The sequence below is a fragment of the Rhinopithecus bieti genome, unplaced genomic scaffold (genome assembly GCF_001698545.2).
Source record: "Rhinopithecus bieti isolate Rb0 unplaced genomic scaffold, ASM169854v2 scaffold_19737, whole genome shotgun sequence".
Taxonomy (NCBI): Eukaryota; Metazoa; Chordata; class Mammalia; order Primates; family Cercopithecidae; genus Rhinopithecus; species Rhinopithecus bieti.
In genome coordinates, this window is record NW_016809683.1 from 2,149,035 (window position 1) to 2,171,433 (window position 22,399).

Below are 22,399 nucleotides of genomic sequence, written 5' to 3' on the forward strand. Positions count from 1 at the left end.
ACTGTCTCCCCAGCACCTAGCATGGTGCCACGCACATATTGGTGCTTAATAAGACTTGTATGGGCCAGACATGGTGGCTCACACTGGTAGTCTCAGCATTTTGGGAGGCTGAGGCAAGAGGATCACTTGAGCCCAGGAGTTCCGGGCTGCAGTGAGCTGTGATTGCGCCACTGCACTCCAGCCTGGGCAACGGAGTGAGACTCTTGTCTCAGAAGAAAAAAAAAAAAAAAAAGACCTGAGTGGAAGGATAAATGGGCAGATAGAGCAGCTGGCCAGGACAGGGCATCAGAACACTATGCTGGCTGGGCTCAGGGACTCATGCCTGTAATCACAACACATTGGGAGGCTGAGGTGGGTGGATCATTTGAGCCCAGGAGTTCGAGACCAGCCTGGGCAACATAGCAAGACCCCATCTCTGTTTTTGTAATGAAAACACTATGCCTCCAGGTTATTTGTTCTTAAACTTGAGCATGCATAAGAAACCCCTGGGGAGCATGAGAGCATTCAGATTCAGGGGCCCCACTTCCTGAGAATTTGGTTCAGGTGGTATATAGTGTGGGGACCTGGGGTTCTGCTTTTTTTTTTTTTTTTTTAATGTCTTTTGTTTTTTTGAGACAGGGTCTCACTCTGTCGCCCAGGCTGGAGTACAGTGGTGTAATCTCGGCTCTCACTCTGTCGCCCAGGCTGGAGTACAGTGGTGTGATCTCGGCTCTCACTCTGTCGCCCAGGCTGGAGTACAGTGACGCAATCTCGGCTCACTGCAACCTCTGCCTCCTGGGTTCAAGCGATTCTCCCGCCTCAACCTCCCAAGTAGCTGGGATTACAGGCTCATACCACCACGCCCAGCTAATTTTTGTATTTTTAGTAGGGACAGTGTTTCACCATGTTGGTCAGGCTGGTCTTGAACTCCTGGCCTCAAGTGATCCACCTGCCTCAGCCTCCCAAAGTCCTGGGATTATAGGCATGAGCCACCGCGCCCGGCCAGGTTCTGCACTTTTAGCAAAACACTCTCACCTTTTCTCAAAGTGACTCTGCTGCAGGAGGTCCAGGGGCCACAGGTTGTGAGTCCCTGCTGAGCAGTGGGCTAGGAAGATTCTGATATGATCAGAACCTGACTGGCTACACAAAACAGGTGGGGCACAGGGAGGATGAGCCCACAAGAGCTGTTCCAACTCTCCAGGGCCTCTGGTGTTGGGTAAGAGGGCTCTATTCCTAAGCCCACCCTTTTTCTTGTCCTTCTTCTTAGTCCCAAAGATGCCCTCCGAGCAGTAAAGAAGAGAATCGTGGGAAATAAGAACTTCCACGAGGTGATGCTGGCTCTCACAGTGAGTGCCCCATCTGTCCGTCCTGTGGCAGGACTGCAGTCCACTGAAAGTCACCTCCCCTCAGACCCAGCAGGACTCCCAGCCTCCCCTGAGCTCCTCATTTGAGTGCTGGAAAGGAAAGGTCTGTGGGCAACACACTGTCCTGTCTACACCGCAGGCGGATGCAGAATGGCAGGAAGCCATTTGGAAAGGTTCTCCCCGATCCCCCAGCATGGGAACAGATGCTTACATCACTCCAGAACCACTGGCAGGGAGAGCCTGGGCCAAAGGACCTGCGGGTGACATTGAAGCTCAGTAAACCCAGGCCTCCGTGGGGGCAGGGAGGCGGGCAGACTGAGTTGGGTGCTGCCCAGCACTTTGGTGCTCTGGAAAATGAATGTAAAATAAATACCAGTGGCTGAGAACAGTCTTGCCCACACCACTGAACCAGCCCAGATCTCAGGACGGCCAGACACGCGTGGGCCTCTTAGCTGTCAGCATGGGTTTGGCTGGGGAAGATATAAACGCTGTCCCACCCTCCTCCACAAGGAGCATTTATATCCAGGTGAATTGGCTTAAGCGAAAAGCAAAGGCAATTCCTGCAGTGGGAAGTGGAGAGTGGGGAGGGAAGTTCAGTGCCTTTTCCCTGGGCCACAGGCTTACCAGTCAATTGACACCTCAGATTCTTGATTTCCTCTTGGAGAGCCCCTTCTGTCTAGACCGTGTTCAGCTCAGAGACAGCATTGGGATTCTGTGTGCACTGACGCCAGTCAGGGAGGGAAGTCCAGCCCACACACCACACCTCTGCCCACGCTAGGCCGTGCCCTCCAGCAAACAAGTCCCCCAGTCCTGGCATTGTCCCAGTCCTCCACATTCAAGGGTCTCACTCCAGGAAGTCCCATCTCCTCTTCCGGACCTCCCCTCTGGGACACAGGAGGAGCCACAAGGGTGGCGGTCCTGGGCACCGCCTCTCCTCTGACCAAGGTGCTTAACAGCACCTCTCGGCCCTCCAGGTCTTAGAAACCTGTGTCAAGAACTGCGGGCACCGCTTCCACGTGCTGGTGGCCAGCCAGGACTTCGTGGAGAGTGTGCTGGTGAGGACAATCCTGCCCAAGAACAACCCACCCACCATCGTGCATGACAAGGTGCTCAACCTCATCCAGGTGAGTGCCAGGACAGGGCAGGGCCAGGAAAAGCTGTCAGCGCAGGAGCGTCCTGCCCAGTGGAGAGCTTGAGGCCATCGTGTTTGTCTCAGGCTTCACTTCTCATTTTGGGGTGTCTCGGTTGTCTGCTGGTGGGATGTTCTGTGGGGAGGGAGGCTTGCCAACTGTGTGCTTTGCTGTGGAGTGGGCAGGGCAGATGTAGTTTAAAAAAAAAAAAAAAAAAGGAAAAAATCAGGGAAGGAATGTCTGTTCTCTGGGAGCCAGGTGGGAAGGCTCACGGGTGAGCTGTGGTTACCGGCTGTGTCCCCTTGTCCCCTCTCAGTCCTGGGCTGACGCGTTCCGCAGCTCGCCCGATCTGACAGGTGTGGTCACCATCTATGAGGACCTGCGGAGGAAAGGCCTGGAGTTCCCCATGACTGACCTGGACATGCTGTCTCCCATCCACACACCCCAGAGGGTGAGAGAATTGCCGCACCGGGAACCAAGGGAAGGGAGGCAGGACTCATCCCCAGGGACATCACCAGGCTGGCCCCTGACTTCCTGGGCTCTTGGCGTTCCCAGGACCCCTCACTGATCTTGTTTTCCTCCCACTAGACCGTGTTCAACTCAGAGACACAATCAGGACAGGATTCTGTGGGCTCTGACGCCAGCCAGCAAGAGGACTCTGGCCAGCACACTGCCCCTCTGCCCACCCCGCCCATGCTCTCCGGTGACACACCCATAGCACCAACCCCGGAGCAGGTACGCAAGCCTGGGGTCAGAACCGTCAAGTCCAGGCAGGTGGGCCACACACGTCAGGGAGAGGGCCCCCTGTCAGAATTTACCGTCCACGGAGCCTCCCCTTCTTCCTCACAGCAGCCCACAGGCTATGTGTGATTCTTCCTGTTTGAGCGGTGAGGCTCAGAGAGGTCCATTCACTTGCCCAGAGCACACAGTCATCGGAGACAGTTGGGATTCAAGCTCACGTCTGTCTGACTCCTGGCAGGCACTGCCCTGTACCTTGGCATTTTTCCAACCTGTGTTTTCTGCGGGGCCCTCTGACAGCATGGAGAGGAGGTGTCCTGTAGGTGGTCCCTTCAACCAGGCCAGCTCCACCTGTGTGGTTTCTTACGCACTCACAGCTTTCATTTGAGCTGGGCATAGTCACATACGTCTGTGATCTCAGTTCTCAAAGGTTCAGGCAGGAGGATGGCTTGAGCCCAGGAGTTCGGGACCAGGCTGGACAACATAGACCTGTTTTTAAAAAAAAAAAAAGGCTTCATTTGAACAGAGGTTCTGCCTGAAAAGTTTTAAAACATCTGTGCAAAAAATAAAAAACACATGAACATTGTACCGTGCTGCTTCCCATGAAGTCTTAAGAAAGTTTGAGACTTTCTTGTTTGTTTTGAGACAGTCTTGTTCTGTCACCCAGGCTGGAGTTCAGTGGCACGATCTAGGCTCGCTGCAACCTCTGCCTCCCAAGTTCAAACAATTCTGCCTCAGCCTCCTGAGTAGGTGGGACTACAGGCATGAACCATCATGGCCAGCTAATTTTCTGTATTTTTAGTAGAGATGGAGTTTCACCATGTTGGCCAGGCTAGTCTCGAATTCCTGAGCTCAAGTGATCTACTCATCTCAGCCTCCTAAAGTGCTAAGATTATAGGCATGAGCCACCACTGGCCCAGCCAAGAAGGTTTGAGGCTTAGTATGAGATTCTAGGGGGCAGATTCTCCCAGCCTTGTGGCTAGCTTTGAAGGATTACCCACCTCAGAGCAGGTGGCACCCTGACTGAGGCAGCCTGGGCATCTCTGTTCCTTCTGTGGCTTGAAGTGGGGCAATTTGCCCACTGGGCCATGAGCTGCTTGTGGAGTGCCATGGCTGCTGTATCTGCTGAGTGACTTCTACAGCTGTGACCAACTCGTAGAGCTGGGGGCTTGTCATTCTAGACTTTTGGCTGCTGGGGTGGGGGCAGAGTCCTGCACACTGTGGGAGCACCCACATTAGAGGTGTTGTACACACATCAGACCCATCACATCAGTGGAGCTTAAAGGAGGAGCTGCTGAGTGTGCTGGTGAGGAAGACACGGATATATGATGGGGAAAAAAAGGGAAGCTTAACTTTCCTAGTAAGCATCCTCATGACCCGCTTTATGTATCATTTGAACTCATTGTAACCCTAACCTATTTGAAGAGAAACTTCCGTGACTTGTTTTCTCTTAGCAAGTTATGAAATCACCCCCCAGAGTTACAAATATTACTAGAAAATGTTGCTAACTGGACAAAATTATTAACGCATTACCTCTTTACCCCCAGGATACTCTTGTCTCTAATCCTAATGTAACATCGTATACATTTCTGTTACATTAGGATTGGAGACCAGTTCTGTTTAGAAATAACTCCAAGAACAGATTTTATGTTTTATTTTCGTGTTGAAAATAGTCAGGTTTACTTCAGCCTCAAAGAACATGTTTATGTAAAATTAAATGAGTGCTGACAGCGAGCTGCACTTTTTTTTTCTGAATGGGTTAAAAGTGTGTAAAAAATTGCAAAAGCACCTTGTGATCCAAAAAATTGTCTCACTCGGTTACGATTTTAACCAGTTGCTTGAAGTCTAGCATCTGTGTGGATTAAGACGCTAATTACTCCTAATGCAAGAAGGTGCTTGCTAAACAAAACTAATCTTTGTTTAATTCAAGAGTCCCCTTTTGTCTCTTGGGACATGTTAAGACATCAGGTGTGCAGTGATGTGACTCCCAGACCCCTTTGTAATTAAGTCTGATTTGGATGCAGGGGGTTTGTGATCCGTAGTTTTTCCACTCACTCATACCAAGAGTATTCATTAAGTAAGCCAAATAGATCAAACATTTTGCAGGTTTTGGAAGGTGTCAGTGAATCATAGTGGATATACTGCTTGTCTCTACATTCCATTTCTTCATCTGTAAAAGCAGGGATATTGATGTCTACCTATGGCAAAAAATTAAGTTAGCAATATATGTTAAATGCTTGGCACTTACTAGGTAATCTATAAATGGTAGCTGCTATCACAATCATGCGTGTATATAGTGACACTCTGAAATCAAATATAACTCAGCCACATGATTTAGAATGTACCAGCATTTCCCAAAACGTAAAAAGGTTCTTCAGTCAAATAAATCTTGGAAGTTTTCATATCGATCTTTTCCCGGGCATGCCCAGTGTGCATGGGGGTATTAAACACACTACGGCCAGGCGCAGTGGCTCAAGCCTGTAATCCCAGCACTTTGGGAGGCTTTGGGGAGGGCGAGGCGGTTTGTGCGGATCATACAGAGGGATCAAGGAGATCGAGACCAATCTTGAGCTAACATTGGATGAACCCACGTCTCGTACTAAAAATCATAAAAAAAAAAATTGCCAGGCGTGGTGCGGACGCCTGTAGTTGCCCAGCTACTCGGAGGCCTGAGGCGGTGAGCATGCATGAACCCGGCGCGGAGCTTGCAGTGAGCCGAGCTCTGCGGCACTGCACTCCAGTTTCGTGGGCGACACAGCCAGACTCCGCTCTCTTAAAAAAAAAAAAAAAAAAAAAAATAAATAAAACACACTACAAGGTCCCACAGCATAAGATCCTTATCCAATGGCCTTCCCCAACCTAACCTCCTTGAGGAGACTACAGCTTTATTGAAAATGTTTCCCCAAGCCCAACTCCTTGGAACCCTTTGACCATTGAAAACCTGCCCACATCCCTTGGAACAAGTGCTAAATCTGAGTTTCATATTCAAGGTGAGGGACACGGCAAGGACTATCCTTAGAAGAGCCTGAGACACCAAAACAGACAGAAACAAGACAAAATCCCAGTCCTTCAGGAGGAGAAATAGGGCAGAAGCCCAGTCCTCCTAAGAGATGGAGAGAAGGCGGAATCCCAGTCCTCTGAGGAGGAGAGAGGGCAGAATCCCAGTCCTCTAGGGGGAGAGAGAGAGAGGGCCTGCAGCCTCCCTCCTCCCCTTGTGGGGAGCCACCCTCCAGGGCCTCGTTAGCTGCCGTGTTAGACCCAGCAGATGCTGGAGTCTTCCAGCCACACTTGGTGGCTCATTTCCCCTCAGCTCATTTCCTTTCAGCTTCTCCCTGCACCAGGCTCCCCGGTGTGGAGATGGTCACGGTTGGTAGCGCCCCTGTGAGGGGTCGTAGGAGGGGTGGGGCAGGCCTCTAGTGCAAGGCTGTCACTTTGGGAGCCAGGAGGGAGGCTGCCTAGAGAGGCTGCTAGGAGGTCGGCTCCCTGGTGCTGCACCCAGGATTGGTGGTACTGGGTTCTGTCCTTGTGAGTGACATGGGCTCCAGACCCCTGGCTTCTCTCATCATGACCAACCGTGTATTTCAGATTGGGAAGCTGCGCAGTGAGCTGGAGATGGTGAGTGGGAACGTGAGGGTAATGTCGGAGATGCTGACGGAGCTGGTCCCCACCCAGGCCGAGCCTGCAGACCTGGAGCTGCTGCAGGTGAGCAGATGGCACCACTCCCTGGGACTCAGATGACTCCCGCCCAGTTGCCCACATGCATTCTTCCCCAGTCCTCATGATGGTCTTCATATGGCTTACTCCATACTCCTTGGTCACAGTTGGGGCCATGTTACTACCAGGGACTTTGGATGCCATCAGATTGGAATCAGATCGCAGCTCTACCACTTTCCGGTTTGAACAAAGTAGCCCCCCTTGCCTCAGTTTCCCCATCTGTAAGATTGCTGTAACAATAACCTTTATGGCACAAGTTTGATGTGAGAGTTAAATAAGGCATTGCATGAAAAACACCCAGGCTTGTCCCTGGTACAGAGTAAAGGGGTCCTGAGAAAAAGCTGGAAGGTGAGATTTCCACCATTCAGAATCCGAGACTCAGCAGGCAGGTGTGAGAGGGTGGTGCCAGCCTTGAGATGCGCCAGCCACTGGTCTTGGGGAGCCGAGGCAGGTGGAGCTAGTGGTTCCTGCTCCCGTGTGTCACGTGGTATTCCCACGGCTCCAGCCCAGATTGGGGGTCACTGGAGCAGAAGGGGCACTGTATTTGGCGAAAAGCACCCTCCGCATGGAGGTCAGTCATAGAGGCACCAAGCTAGGAATCCCCAAGGCCCAGGAGTCACCAGAATTCGTGAGGGGACAGAGGAGTTGCTTTGTGTAACTGTTCGAGTTTCTACTGCTCACCCACCAGGCCTCAGACTCCTTGAGGGCAGCGCTGTGTCTTCCTAGCCACCGTGTCTGTGTGCCTGACCGAGCTGACTGTGCAGGGGTCCTCACTTGGTGGTGCAGGGTGGGGAGTTGAATGAATATGCAAACTGGAAACCCAGTAAGGGCTCCAGAAGAGAGAAGACTGCGCAGGCAGCTTCGTACGCCCCAAGCCAAGGCCGTGAGATGTGAGCAGTTTGGGGACTCAGAAGGCTGAGCAAGGTGGACGCAGAGACAGCTCCCATGCATTGGGCACTTCCCGTGCCCCGAGCTGTATGTAGACACTTGTTTCACATCACTCACGTAATCCTCACCACCCCCATTTTCCAGGTCAGGAAACAGGCATAGGGAGATCAGATAACACGTCAAGGGTTATATGGCTGGTAAATAGCAGAGCTGCGATTTGAACCTGGCTCCAAGTGCTGCTCTTCTGCTCTTGAGAGGAGCCAGCAGGGAAGCAGAAGCAAAGCCACCCGGTGCTTAGTCATGAGAGCAGGAGGGGAGCCCACAGGATGTTGAAAGGCACCCGCCCTGCCCCCGTGCTAAGGGCAATGAGGAAATCCCAGAGGCCTGACCTTGGAGGGGGCGGGGGACAGGGTCCACATGACAGCCAAAATCAACACTGGGCAGTGCCTAGCCTCAGCGTTGCCTCCAGGAGAAAGGCATGCTGGCGTGAGGCCACATTAGGCAATGCCGGGCAGCTCCCTGGACCTCAGGACCCAGGCACCTGCCCTGACCCAGGCACCTTCACCTGGTGACAGGTACCTAAAGAAACAATTGAGCAATCTTAAAAATGAAAACCCATATGTTTATGGTTTTGTTTTGTTTTTTTTCTTTTTTTTTTGAGACGAAGTCTCGCTCTGTCACCCAGGCTGGAGTGCAGTGGTGCGATCTTGGCTCACTGTAGCCTCTGCCTCTTGGTCAAGCTATTTTCCTGCCTCAGCCTCCTAAGCAGCTGGAATACAGGCATACATGACCACGCCTGGCTGATTTTTGTATTATTAGTAGGCACAGGGTTTCACCTTGTTGGCCAGTCTGGTCTTGAACTCCTGACCTCAGGTGATCCACCCGCCTCGGCCTCCCAAAGTGCTGGGATTATAGGCACAAGCCACTGGGCCTGGCCAATATTTTTCTTTTTCGTAAGTTTAAATATGATGGTTACTGGTTAAAAGTCAGTGACGTGATAACTAAATACATTGTGGGATCCTAGAACAAACAAGGGACCTAGTGAAATCTGAATAAAGTCTGCAGTTTAGTGAATATTATTTTACCAGTTTTAATGTCTTAGTTTTGACAAATGCCAGACTAAGGGGAAGCCGGGGTCAAGGGTATGTGGGAACTTGTGGTACTATCTTTGCATCTCTTCTGAAAATCTGAAATTATTCCGAAGTTAAAAGTTTATTTAAAAAGACAAAAAAATCAGCCAGTGAGAAAAGTGAGGGAAAAATTCGAAATCGAGGTTTGTGGCTAATGGTCACAGTCATCTAATTCATTTTGTATGCTTTGGTTGCAAAAATCACAGCATACTTCCAGAAGTTGCAGTTTGTTCAGCCTCAGCCTTTGCAGACTCAGTTTTTTCCGACTAAGCAAAGAAGGTGGCACAACCTTTATTCTGGAATCTGCACAAAGCCAAGTTAAACTGGCAGCACAGTTGGACATGTTGATGGTTTCCTGTGGATTAAATTTTAGCATCTGACACTTGGAAGTGAAGTTCAGGTTCATGTGTGCCTAATCAAAAAGCTGTTCCGTGGAACCTTGAAGTCCAGTTTGGACACCTCTCCCTCCTCCAAGGCTTGTGCAGGGGCTGGAGGCCGGTGCATGAGAGATGGCCTCACTCTGAGTCACGTGACTGTGGTTGCCTCACTTCCTTTCCTGGCAGGAGCTCAACCGCACGTGCCGAGCCATGCAGCAGCGGGTCCTGGAGCTCATCCCTCAGATCGCCAATGAGCAGCTGACAGAGGAGCTGCTCATCGTCAATGACAATCTCAACAATGTGTTCCTGCGCCATGAACGGTAGCCCCAGCACCTCCCCTGGCCTCTGGCCAACTGCCCCAACCCTCTCCCTTCCATTCTGCCTTGTTCTCCTGGTCTCATACCATCTGAGCCTTCTCTCGTCCTCCTCTCAAACACAAGGCCAGCTCCTAGCGGCGAGTGCCCTCAGCTGTCTTCTTCCAGGATGTTTTTGAGGGCCCGTCCTTACACCCACCCTGCATCCCCCCCAAGGGTTAGCCCTGCTGCCTGTGCCCAAGTCCAGCCCTGGGAGATGGTCACAGGTCACAGCTGAGAGCATGGCCCTGCAGCCAGACCGGCCTGGTGTGTCCTTGCTCACTCCACCACTTCCTGGGTCTGGGGCCTTAGACAAGTGACTTCACTGCTGCAAGCTACACAGAACATTTCTGGCTAACTTAGGCAGAAAAAGAATTTGTTAGGATAATAATCTTTATTAAATGGGTAACTTTCAGAATCCAGAGAAAAGTGAAACTGACATCTCCCAACACAGCAAGAAAGACAGATCCCAGAGCAGCTCAAATGTCTCAGGAGCAGAAACTTCTGGACCATGTCCCCAGGGTGCTGCCATCAATAAATGGATCAGCTCAAACACTTGTTCACAAACATCTGCCCACTTTTTTTTTTTTTTTTTTTTTTGAGGCATGATCTTGCTCCGTCACCCAGGCTGGAGTGCAGTGGCATGATCACAGCTCACTGCAGCCTCAACCTTCTGGGCTCAAGCAGTCTTCCCACCTCAGTCTCCCAGGTAGCTGGGACTACAGGCATGCACCACCACACCCAGCTCAATTTTTTTTCTTCTTTTTTTTTTGTTGTTTTGCAGAGACAGAGGTCTCACTGTGTTGCCCATGCTGGTCTCCAACTCTTGGCCTTAAGCAATTCTCCCCACCTTGGCCTCCCAAAGCATTGGTATTACAGGCATCAGCCACCACACCCGCCTGCCCACCTTGTATCATTCTGTTCAAAAGTCACATCCCCAAGAGAGAGTTGGATTGGCTTAGCTTCATTGTGCCTACCAGCTGGGGTGGGGGAGAGGGCCCTTTGATGGCAGCCGCACCGGGATGATGTGAAATGGGGGAGGAGCAGTTCCTCTAAAGAGCACTTGGGTGCTATTACAAAAGAAGGAGAAGGGCTGGGCACAGTGGCTCACACCTGTAATCCTAGCACTCTGGGAGGCCGAGGCGGGAGGATCACTTGAGGTCAGGAGTTTGCAACCAGCCAGGCCAGCGTGGTGAAACCCCATCCCTACTAAAAATACAAAAACATTAGCCGGGGGGGTGGTGGCGGGCGCCTGTAATCCCAGCTACTTGGGAGGCTGAGGCAGGAGAATTGCTTGAACCCAGGAGGCTGAGGTTGCAGTGAGCCAAGATCACACCACTGCACTCCAGCCTAGGTGACAGAGCAAGACTCCGTCTCAAAAAAAAAAAAAGAAAAGAAAAAGAAAGAGAAGAAGGACTGCTGGGTCTGCAGAAACTGCGTGCCCATCACACCTCCTCTGTATCTATAAAATGAGGCTTGTGGCATAACTGAGAGTCCATGAAACAGTGCTTATAAAGCACTCAGCAGTCCAGGGTGTCTAATAAATGACACACGTTATTCCAGCCTCCACCAGCCCCTTGTTCATTTTTTGTGTTATTCTCCATCAAAAGACACTCACTGATTGATTCTAAATCAGTGGAGAGTAGGGGGTGCCCTGCAGGTCACATCTGCCTAGCTTCTTCTGCTCATTGGCCCAGTGGAATGAAAGTCCTCTTCCCTGCCATTTTGGGGTTTGGGCTGTGAGGTGACTGAGGGGCCCCATCTGGTTTTGGTTTTGTTTTTGTTTTTGTTTTTTGAGACGGAGTCTCGCTCTGTCGCCCAGACTGGAGTGCAGTGGCTGGATCTCAGCTCACTGCAAGCTCTGCCTCCCGGGTTTACGCCATTCTCCTGCCTCAGCCTCCTGAGTAGCTGGGACTACAGGCACCCGCCACCTCGCCCGGCTAGTTTTTTGTATTTTTTTTTTAGTAGAGACGGGGTTTCACCGTGTTAGCTAGGATGGTCTTGATCTCCTGACCTCGTGATCCGCCCGTCTCGGCCTCCCAAAGTGCTAGGATTACAGGCTTGAGCCACCGCGCCCGGCTGAGGGGCCCCATCTGGTAGCAGCTGGTACTCTCGGATACCCACAGTCATTAGGCTTAATGTCTGCCAGTGCTTTCAAGTTCACAGTCACTTATACCCGTGTCCTAATTTGGGCCTCACCACTTCTGGGAGGCAGGTGCCTGCAGATACTAGACAAGGAGACTATAGTTCAGAAGGAACATAATTTACCCAGGGTCATGTGATAAGTGACAAGGCCACAACTCGAACAGACCCCAGACTAAAGTCTTCTCGATCTACCTCACCGACCCCTAAGTAGCTCCATAAAGCAAGGTTAGAGATACATGCATCTTTCTTACACCCCTGAAGAGAGCCACTAACCCACACACACACACACACACACACACACACACACACACAAATATGTAATTGAAACAAGTTTCATGAAACAGCCCTTACCTTTACTGTGTGCCATGCATTCCTATTTTCTGGTTTTTTTTTTTTAAGACGGAGTTTTGCTCTTGTTGCCCAGGCTGGAGTGCAATGGCACGATCTCGGCTCACCGCAACCTCCACCTCCCAAGTTCAAGCGAATCTCTTGCCTCAGCCTCCATAGTAGCTGGGATTACAGGCGTGTGCCACCATGCCCAGCTAATTTTGTATTTTTAGTAGAGACAGGGTTTCTCCATGTTGGTCAGGCTGGTCTTGAACTCCCGACCTCAGGTGATCCGCCCACCTTGGCCTCCCACAGTGCTGGGATTACAGGCATGAGCCACCATGCCCAGTGCATTCCTGTTTTCTTTGCTGTTCTATTTGCTTTCTTTGCTGTCCCTATTCCTGTTTGTTTCATGCTACTCATGACTAAGGTTGCCTTATAATTGGTCATCCAAATTGGGACACTTTTGCAAGTGAAAGAGGAGCACCGCTAGTTATCCAGAGATAGCAGGCATGAACTGGATCTGTCCAGGGCACACCAGATGTATCATCACCCTGATCATAACCCACTGTGTTGATGTTGAGACCCACAGTTTGAAAAGCTCTTCCTGGCCATGCGGCAGCGGCCTGTCTCAGTCTGTCTCCATAACTGGTGTCTTTTCTATCTTGTAGGTTTGAACGGTTCCGAACAGGCCAGACCACCAAGGTAAAAGGCTTCTTTTCTGTGACTAGATCAAGCCATGTTCATGGGAAGAAGGAATGCCGTTCTCAACTCCCTCCCCCAGTAAACCAGACAGGGTGGTGCTGTTTTATCCAGGCCTAGAGAGAAATCCCCTTCTAACTTTTTATGCCCCTGTCTCTTTAAGGAAAATAAGGCTCCGCCACCACCTGATGCCCATGATGGGTCTCCCCAACCTCCCAGGGAGTCCAGTTAAGCTGGAGCCAGAGGGGAGGAAGGAAATCCCCTGACGCCCAGTCCTAGCTACTGGAGCCATGGTGACAGATCCTTGGGCAAAGCCTGCAGGCCCCAGTGCTTGGGACAGAAAGGAACGAAGCCATAGACAGAGGGCATGATCAGGGCATCTCCCTTCCCACCAGGCCCCAAGTGAGGCTGAGCCGGCAGCTGACCTGATCGACATGGGCCCTGAGCCAGCAGCCACCGGCAACCTCTCATCCCAGCTGGCAGGAATGAGTAAGTGTGGTTTGGAGGGCTCCAGCTGAGGGTACATTATGGTACTGTTGGCACCCCTGCAGTTTTGGGGGGTGCCCTTGTTATACACCCACAGCAGAATGTCAATCTAGACCACCTTGCTGGGGTCCCAGGCTGAATCTTGCTGCAAGATGGGGCACTCAGGGTAACTGCCCCTGGCAGCCCCACAAGTCCTGAGCCACCTTGGATCTCAGAAATCCCACCATCCTAGGATTGGCCCTCGACACTGAATGCTCCATGGCTTCCATCATCCGGGTGAGCCTGGGCAGGTTCCTTAAACCTCCTGAGCCTCCCTTTCCTCCTCTGAAGCAGGAGTAGGGAGCTCGTGTATGAGAAGCGCTTAGACCATGCCAGGCCCAGGTTGCACTCTAGCTGAGTAGTTGGCCATTGTCACTGTTATCACTGTGATAGATTTTAATACAATTTATTGTCTGCTTCATGCCAAGCCCTAGGAAATCATTAGCATCCCATTTTGAGTCACTAATGCTATACTTTTTGAACCATTCGACTACCCATCTGATTACTGTCCTCCTGCCCAGCCACTTCCCCTAGCAGAATCAGTGGATAGCATTTTGCCTGTTCTCTGATGCTCACAGCAGCCCCAGGAGGGGTGAGTAAACTAAAGCTGGAAAGAGGAAGCCGCTTACCCAAAGCCGCACAGCCAGCAGGTGGCCTGCCTCGCACATTCCCCCACCCACATGCCGCTTCCCAGCACCAAGCCCTGGGCCTGGCAGCAGGCAGCTCAGCAGCAGCTCAGCACACAAGGACGGCATGTGGATGGGTCCTTCAGGTGGCCTTTTTGTCCCTGCAGACCTGGGCTCCAGCAGTGTGAGAGCTGGCCTGCAGTCTCTGGAGGCCTCTGGTCGACTGGAAGATGAGTTTGACATGTTTGCGTTGACACGGGGCAGCTCACTGGCTGACCAACGGAAAGAGTGAGTGTCCCTGCCTTGGTCCCCTGCAGTTGGGGTGGCTCTCTGCTGGGGAAAGCCTCTCTCGGGGTCCTTGAACCCGGCTTGATGGTGGGCACACCATGAGGAAGAGTATACGGCCCCTGCTGCACTCCCCTTAGGATCCCTTCAGTCAGTCCAGCATGGCCTGGGAGCCCTGTGGTCAGTTGACAGACTGCATTCCTCACAGGCCGTACTGGGTGGGGGAGGGGTATCTAATGACCCACTGTATGCCAGAGTCTTACACAGTCTGATCAGAGGGGGAAACTGAGGCACAGAGAGGGGCAGGGTCGTTTGCCCCAGGTCAAGCAGCTAATATTTGGCAGCACTAGGTTAGGAGCCTAGGGCTGTCTGGTTTCAAAACGCAGTGTCTCCACCCAGCCCCCTCTTCCCTGCACTGTGGACTGCATAGTAAGCCCTCCAGGAGCAGGGAAGTTTCCTGATAAATCCTCAGGGACTTTCAAGTCAAGTCTTTTTCTGTTGTTCCATAGCCACCGTTAATTTTCAGAGAAGATTAAGCAGGTTCTGTCGGCCTTGCCCCAGAGCTGGGGCTCTGCCCTTCTCTGTGCACCATGCGTTCTCAGGGGGTGCTTTCAGCAGCATAGGCACGTGGCCTGAGTGCGTCCACCAGGCTCCGGCCCCTTGCCAAGACCTGCAGGAGAGCTGGTCCCATACAGGCTTGTAAGAGGAACAGTCTGCTTGATGTTTTCTTCAGCCCTTTGCTTGTGACCCCCAGGGCTGAGCTCTGGGCAGCCAGGATTCTTTTTTTTTTTTTTTTTTTTTTTTTTGAGACGGAGTTTCGCTCTGTCGCCCAGGCTGGAATACAGTGGCGCCATCTCCCCTCACTGCAGGCTCTGCCTCCCAGGTTCACGCCCTTCTCCTGCCTCAGCCTCCCGAGTAGCTGGGACTACAGGCACCCGCCACCACGCCCAGCTAATTTTTTTTTTTTTTTTTTTTGTATATTTAGTAGACACACGGTTTCACCATGTTAGCCAGGATGGTCTCGATCTCCTGACCTCGTGATCCGCCCACCTCGGCCTCCCAAAGTGCTGGGATTACAGGCGTGAGCCACTGCGCCCAGCTGCCAGGATTCTTTTAGCTAAGGAAAGGTCTAGATTACAGGATCCTCCCACTGACCCCACTCAGCTCCTGAGAGGTCATTCTGGTGTCTTTTGGAACTTTGTCAATGGGCCTCCAGAGAGCCCAGGGATAACCTCTCCAAACCCACAAATCCAGGTCAAATCTGACAGGCTGCAGCCTGCTGGGTCATTAGGGCTGCCCCAGCTGTTAGCTGTGTTGTCCTTAGTCTAGGCAGAGTCCGTGCTTTTAAGCCCAGGTACCCTGGGACCAGCAGCTCACGGTTGCCATGGAGTTAGGGTTGCTGCCAAGGCTACCCTGCAGAGGCAAGCTAATGAATGTGGTGTGACTTGCAGCCAGGCAGGTGGCCCGTCCACAGAGGCCCCAGCAGGCGACACTGCTGGCCACAATGGACAGTCCTGGCCCCTGCCCTGGTCACCAGCCTGGCCGAGGTTTGCTGTTGCACCATCATTCCTCTGGGGAGTAGGCCCCAGGGGACAGGGAAAAGCACACCGGGAGCTTGTCCTCTAGGGCCTGCAGTCTCACGGGAGTGTGACGTGCACCGGGACCACCGCTGCGAAGGCAAAGGGCTGTCCTGGAGGGGGCGCCAGGCTCTGTGGACACAGAGGAGGGGGCATGCAACTCTGCAGAGGGCACTCAGGGCTGGACCAGGTGCTGAGTGATAGGAAGGCCATTTCAGGCACTAGGAACAGCATGTGCAAAGGCTCAGAGGCAGGGTGGGAGCGAGGTGCCCTGACTTCAGCACAGCAGCTGGGAAAGACACCCATCACCCAGGGAAGGGGGCAGGATGCTGAGACGGTGAATGGGGCCCACTGGGCTACACAGAAGCAATTGATTTTATTGTAACATGAGCAGGGGGGAGCACGAGAAGGATTTTTTTCTTATCAGATTTTCATCTTTGAAACTGCCTTCAGTTATGCACAGCTGAAATGACATCATGCACCTTCTCAGGCCGTTGGTTCTCCCGCAGGCCCTCCCCAGGGCTTGGTTTCCACCCTGGCAGAAAACATCCCGCAGGCTCAGGCATGGACCTGAGCATCCATTTCCTCTTCCCTTTGTTCTCCTGCCTGGCTGACCCCTTTATGTTTCTGGTGGATCTTCCAGCTCTGGTCACCTGACTGGCCTTTTCTGCCTGCCTGGTGTCCAGCCTGCTCCTCCCTGTACCTGCCTGGCTCCCCACTTCACACCAGCCTGCAATCGGCTCTGCCTTGGCTTGCAGGGAAACCGGCTCCTTATCAGCCGCTGTTTCTGCTCCAGCCTTGACCACAGCTGGCACCGTCAGCCTTTCCTGCAGCCAGTCCCATCCACTCAGTGCCAAGGAGCAGTAGGGCTTCCAGGCGAGCCACAGCAGGGATGCCTTGGCCAGGCCTTCACAGAGGCAGGGGTGTCCTTCCACCCTCTTCGTCAGCGCTGCTGTACATGGAGGCCTTCTCTACAAGGAGCACTTAGACAAGTGTCACCCCAGTGGCCCAGGTCCAGCCCCTGCCCACAGCCTCACTGGGACCACCTAAGGAGTGACCCTTCGCCCTCCTGCGCTGGGCGGGGGGCAGCAGGCCCAGGCCCAGGGGCCACCACCCAGTGCAGGAAGTGCAGGCTTCCTCCAGGGGAGTGCTTGGCCCTCCACTGCCACAGGCGTGGCCCTCGGGGACAGCCAGGCTTCAGGGCCATGTGTGGGCAGGAAAGAAAAGCAGAGCTGGCAAGGAGCGCTTAGGAAGGGCAGATAGTTTTTTTGAGTGAAGGGAAAGCATCGGTTTCTGCGTGTTCTTGGGGTTAGGCGTGCCTTCTTCAGCCTTGCCCACAATGCGCCAAGCATGTCTTAGAGACCGCAACATGCCACCTCCAGACCCTCAGCAAGCCTTCTCTGGGTCAGAACTGAGCAACCTGATGCCCCACCTCCCCCACGACTGGCTTTAAGGTTGGCTCCAGCAGGGCCCTGCCATAGTCACTGGCCCACTTGCCATGGATGGGAGCCATTTAACCAGGGAATGCCCCAGCTAGTGGTCACACTCCACCAGCAAACTGCCTCTGGTGGGACGAACAGACAGCAGCACTCTTCAAAATGACTGCGTGGGAACTGGGGGTCATATTCAATAAGCCCTTTTCAGTGGCAGCCTACTCCATTCCTGGAAAGCAAGTTGGTACTGCAAGAGTTAAATGTGATGCAGTCCCAGTTCCTGAAGCCTTCGGTTAGACCAGCCCCCGCTTCACTAGGCTTCACTAGCTTCACTAGCATGTCAGGTGGCCTTGTTCATAACAGGAATTGCAGGCCTTCCCCTTTGTGACCAGAATTCTGTGGCTTCTTCACCTCAAAGCTGGACTGAGCCAGTGCTGAAGTCCTCTGTGCCGGCAGTTCAAGGCGAGAATAACGGGGCTCTTTCCCTGCAACAGGGCTGGGTCCCCAACACCTGCCCTGGACACCCCCACTTCAGCAGCTGGGAAAAACACCATAGCCGCCTCTCCTCCTTAGCCAGCTTCTCCTCTCACTTGGGCTATTCTCTTGCTCCCCAGAAGACTTAACCTCACACACAACATGCCCCTCCTTGCCTCTCAATCATCTGCCCAGCAGCTGCAGGGTCAGCCTCTGTGGCTCCCAGCCCATCAGCCTTGCGTGCCGTCCCAGTTCCTGCCTCCCCACCCTGCCTGGCTGGCTGGCATCCCCCAGGGGACATTTAGAAGAGCTGTAACGAAGCCACCTCCCATGCTGCTGAGACGGGTGGGGGCGGAGTATGGGTGGTCGTCTTGGTGCTGGTGAGCCAGTGCCAGACAAGATGGCACCTCACCCAGCAGTCTACACGTGTTTCAGCAGCAGAATGGAATCCCCCGTTCAAATACAACCTCGTACAGAACCGCAGTCTATCAAATAGGAAACAAGACCTGCTCAAGAAAGGGTCTGCAGGGATTCTCCATGAGCCGAGGGGCACTGGAGCTATTTCTCAGTTTCGTGAGTTTGGCCAATCCTGATCCTTGTCACTTGTCAGATCCTAATTTCCAGAGGCAAGAAATGAGACCCTTTCTACCATTTGCAGGGAGGCCTGGAGGCTGGGAGCCCTCAACCTGTACCCCCCAACCTGCTCCGTTCTTGCATCAGCCATCAGTAAGGGCAGTATCCAATGGCTGGGTGGTCTCTGTTTCAGGGTAAAATACGAAGCCCCCCAAGCAACAGATGGCCTGGCTGGAGCCCTGGACGCCCGGCAGCAGAGCACTGGCGCGGTAAGCAGAGGGGCCCTCCTGCCACCCTGGGGCCCTCCTGAAGGAGGTGAGGGAATGCTCACCCACTGGGTGCCGTTGTAGGCCAAGCACTGGCCCAGCACATCCGCAGGCCCTTCCTTGTTTGGCCCTCAAGTCGGTTCTTTTTGGCTAATGTAGTTATTCCCAGTTTACAGCTAAGGAAACCGCTAGAGAGGCCAGGCCATTTGCCCAAGCTCACAAGCAAGGATTCAGACCTGAGCCTGACTTGAAACTGGAGACCAGTGGCCCAGGCTTCACATTCCAGCTCTACCACTTACCAGCTATGTGTCCTTAAGCAAATGATTGGCCTTTCTGACCCTCAGTCTCTTAATCTGTACATTGGGGCTTATCCTAGCACCTATACTTGTTTATAATAGAAGTGTGAGGCCGGGCGCGGTGGCTCAAGCCTGTAATCCCAGCACTTTGGGAGGCCGAGACGGACGGATCACGAGGTCAGGAGATCGAGACCATCCTGGCTAACAGGGTGAAACCCCGTCTCTACTAAAAAATACAAAAAACTAGCCGGGCGACGTGGCGATCGCCTGTAGTCCCAGCTACTCGGGAGGCTGAGGCAGGAGAATGGCGTAAACCCGGGAGGCGGAGCTTGCAGTGAGCTGAGATCCGGCCATTGCACTCCAGCCTGGGCGGCAGAGCGGGACTCCGTCTCAAAATAAAATAAAATAGAAGTGTGAGAGGATGCATGTAGGGAGCTTTACATGGAGTTAGAGCCCGTTCCATAGTATTCCTCTCTGCCTCTCAGGAGACTCTTGATTTGCAGGAGTGTGGGCAGAGAGGAATAAAAGAGCAGACCCTAAAGTGGCGGGAGAAATGCAAAGGTGCTGTTTGAATTCCGTTTAGTTCCTTGACTCTGTGTTGAGTGACAGCCACTTGTCCGGCACCAAGCACACTTTGTGGGTGACCCCCACACCCTTTGGCAAGACCTCCAAGAACCATTCTCTCATGCATTTCAACGTGTATCTGGATGCCTTTCAGGCCGTGTGAGAATTTCTGCTCCAGCAAGTGAGCAGACAGGGCAGGTCCTATGGGACACGGTTAGAAACAGCAGGACCTGGGAGTCCGGGAGAATGAGGGTGGCGGACCCGGGGCCGAGGAGGCTCGAGGCAGCATGGGGACTTCTGAGGCCAATGTGGGGTTGTGGGTAGGAAATGAAGCTCTAGGGGTATATCAGGGACCAGGGGACCTCAGGGCAGCTAGGAGCGCTGTGGATAGCATCCTAAGTGAGGTGGAGGCCGCAGGGAAGTCTTGAGCACAGGAGGAACTTTACTTGCAATCTGAAAGATCAGGATGGAAGCTCGGAAAGCAGGGAGGGCCGGGCACAGTGGCTCACGCCTGGAATCCCAGCACTTTGGGAGGCCGAGGTGGGCAGATCACTTGAGGTCAGGAGTTCAAGACCAGCCTGAGCAACATGGTGAAACCCCATCTCTACAAAATATTTAAAAATTAGCCAGGCATGGTGGCACACACCTTTAGTCCCAGCTACTCAGGAGGCTGAGGTGGGAGGATCTCTTGAGCCCAGGAGGTGGAGGTTGCAGTGAGCTGAGATTGCACTACTGCACTCCAGCCTGGGCAGCAGAGTGAGACCCTGTATCAAGAAAAGAAGGAAAGCAGGGAGGGAGGAGTTGTGGAAACCGTCCGGGCCAGTCCACTGTGGGCAAAGTCCTCGTGACTCCCAAGGGCACTCTGTCTCCGCTCCTGGGTCTCCCAGCATCTCAGGAGCCATTCCCAAGTCAGAACAGGGCAAGGTAGGGGACACTGGGGTTAGCCACCTGTGTACAGAGGTTGACTCTACCACCCAGTGGGCAGCAAGAGAATCCGGTACCTTCCATGTGTGGTGTGTGACCTGCCACCAAGCACAGCACGTTGCACACCCGTGTCACATCCACTGCACACACCAGTGAGAGCCTCCAGTCCTTTTTCGGGTGTGAGCCATCATTTGCTGAGCCTGTGCTGCGGGCCAGGCCTGCACTAAGCACTTTGCATCTCCTCTCTTAGCGAGTCAAACCCTTAGGGTATGTTGTTATCCCATTTTACAGATGAGAAAACTGAGTTCCAGGGAGAGGTTAAGTGAAACCACAAGTGTGGTGTCCTCAGCATGGTGCTTGGCACACAGTCCAGGATTACGGCACCTAAGCTTTACAGTACCACCATGTCCTGATCCCTTTACAGATGAGAAAACTGAGGCTGAGGACTGGGAGATACCCTGCCCAGGGTACAGGTATTGTTCTGCCTGGCTTCTAAGCCACGCTGGTAACCGTAGAGCTGTGAAAAGCCCTAAGGTGCAAAGGAGAGTGAGTGGAGGTGTGTGTCTCCCTCCTCAGCCTCAGGCTTCCAATGTGTGGGGATTCATCAGAAGTGACATGCTGGGAGCCTGCCATAGGAGCTCTCCTCTCAGGCCACCTGGCCTCCTGTGGTCAGAGGTTGACTTCACCGCCCAGTGGGCAGCAATCCCAGCCCGTCCGCCCCCACTGTAGCCCAGAGACAGGGTTCACTTCCCCAGGGGTGCACAGCAATTCAGGCATGACTAGAACTAGAGCCCAGGTGTCCTGGCTCCCACACCACCTTGCAACCTGCCCACAGGGAGAAGACACACCACACAACTCCACTGGCAGCAAAGAGAAGCTAAGACACTGGTTATCACTCATTTCTCTCTGATAACCTGGGAGATTTAAGCCATTTCTACCAAATCAGGGTATGATTTCTTAAAACTGTGAGCAAATGCCTGCTCCTGGGGTGCTGGAGTCTGGCTGGTGGTAAGGCCTTCACCCACTAAACCGTGAGAACATGATTCCCAACAGCAAAGTACAAAACGCCATCAAAAGCAGGCGTGGTGGCACGTACCTGTAGTCCCAGCTACTCAGGAGGCTGAAGCGGGAGGATCACTGAAGCCCAGGAGTTCAAGGTTATCGTGAGCTGTGATTGTACCACTGCACTCCAGCCTGGGCAACATAGTGAGACTCTATTTCAAAAAAAAAGAAACAGAATCAAGTGCCAATTGTGGGCAGCCCATGTTCGCACCCTGGGATTCTGAGCAGGACTCACAAGTTGTGTGACGAGGTGGTGGTGCATGCTGTGTGCCAGGTTTTAGTTCCTTCATTCCCTGACATGCCTGCTGTGTGCCGTGTGCCATGTGCCAGGCCACATGCTGGTCTGAGTAGGGTGGGCCAGCCAGGCACAGGGCGATGGACTGGGAGTAGGACTCTCGTCTCGCTCCACTCTGGGGCCTTAGGAAACTGCTTGTGTGCCGTGGATGAATGTGAGAAGATTGGATAAACTGATATTTCTAAAACCTGAGTGCCCATCAGACCCCACTGGGAGCCTCCAGACCATCTGACAGCCGCCTGCCCTGCTGTCCTGGGGTCGCTGAGGCCCAGCCTCTGGGATCTTTGTGGAGAGAGTTGAGAAGCTTTGTTTAGTTTGCTGTCAGCTCTGCCCCAGCCTACCCAGGGCGCTGGCATCCCAGAGCTGTTGTGGTTCACCCCCACGGTGGGTACCGCAATACCTGCCTCATCCCTCTGCACCGGCTGCCACATCCACCACACAGACCTCCACACACCACACCTCCACTCATACACCTACACACATACCTACACACTCACCTACACACACACCTACACACATACACCTACACACCTACACACCACACACATCTATACCCACCACACACATCTATACCCACCACACACATCTATACCCACCGCACACACACACATCACACACACATCTATACCCACCACACACACCTACACCTACA

General features: G+C 53.1%; 1 protein-coding gene across 2 annotated transcripts in view; it reads left to right on the forward strand.

Moving 5' to 3' along the window:
• The window catches only part of TOM1 (target of myb1 membrane trafficking protein), a 52,841-nt gene that overhangs the window by 24,620 nt on the left and 5,822 nt on the right, over window positions 1-22,399 (forward strand). For both annotated transcript variants that reach the window (XM_017890125.1, XM_017890126.1), the window contains exons 3-12: window positions 1,247-1,325; window positions 2,318-2,467; window positions 2,790-2,924; window positions 3,062-3,208; window positions 6,797-6,913; window positions 9,507-9,640; window positions 12,817-12,850; window positions 13,243-13,336; window positions 14,166-14,286; window positions 18,534-18,609. In XM_017890125.1, the coding sequence (XP_017745614.1) occupies window positions 1,247-1,325; window positions 2,318-2,467; window positions 2,790-2,924; window positions 3,062-3,208; window positions 6,797-6,913; window positions 9,507-9,640; window positions 12,817-12,850; window positions 13,243-13,336; window positions 14,166-14,286; window positions 18,534-18,609 (1,087 nt within the window). The remainder of the gene's footprint in view (window positions 1-1,246; window positions 1,326-2,317; window positions 2,468-2,789; window positions 2,925-3,061; window positions 3,209-6,796; window positions 6,914-9,506; window positions 9,641-12,816; window positions 12,851-13,242; window positions 13,337-14,165; window positions 14,287-18,533; window positions 18,610-22,399) is intronic.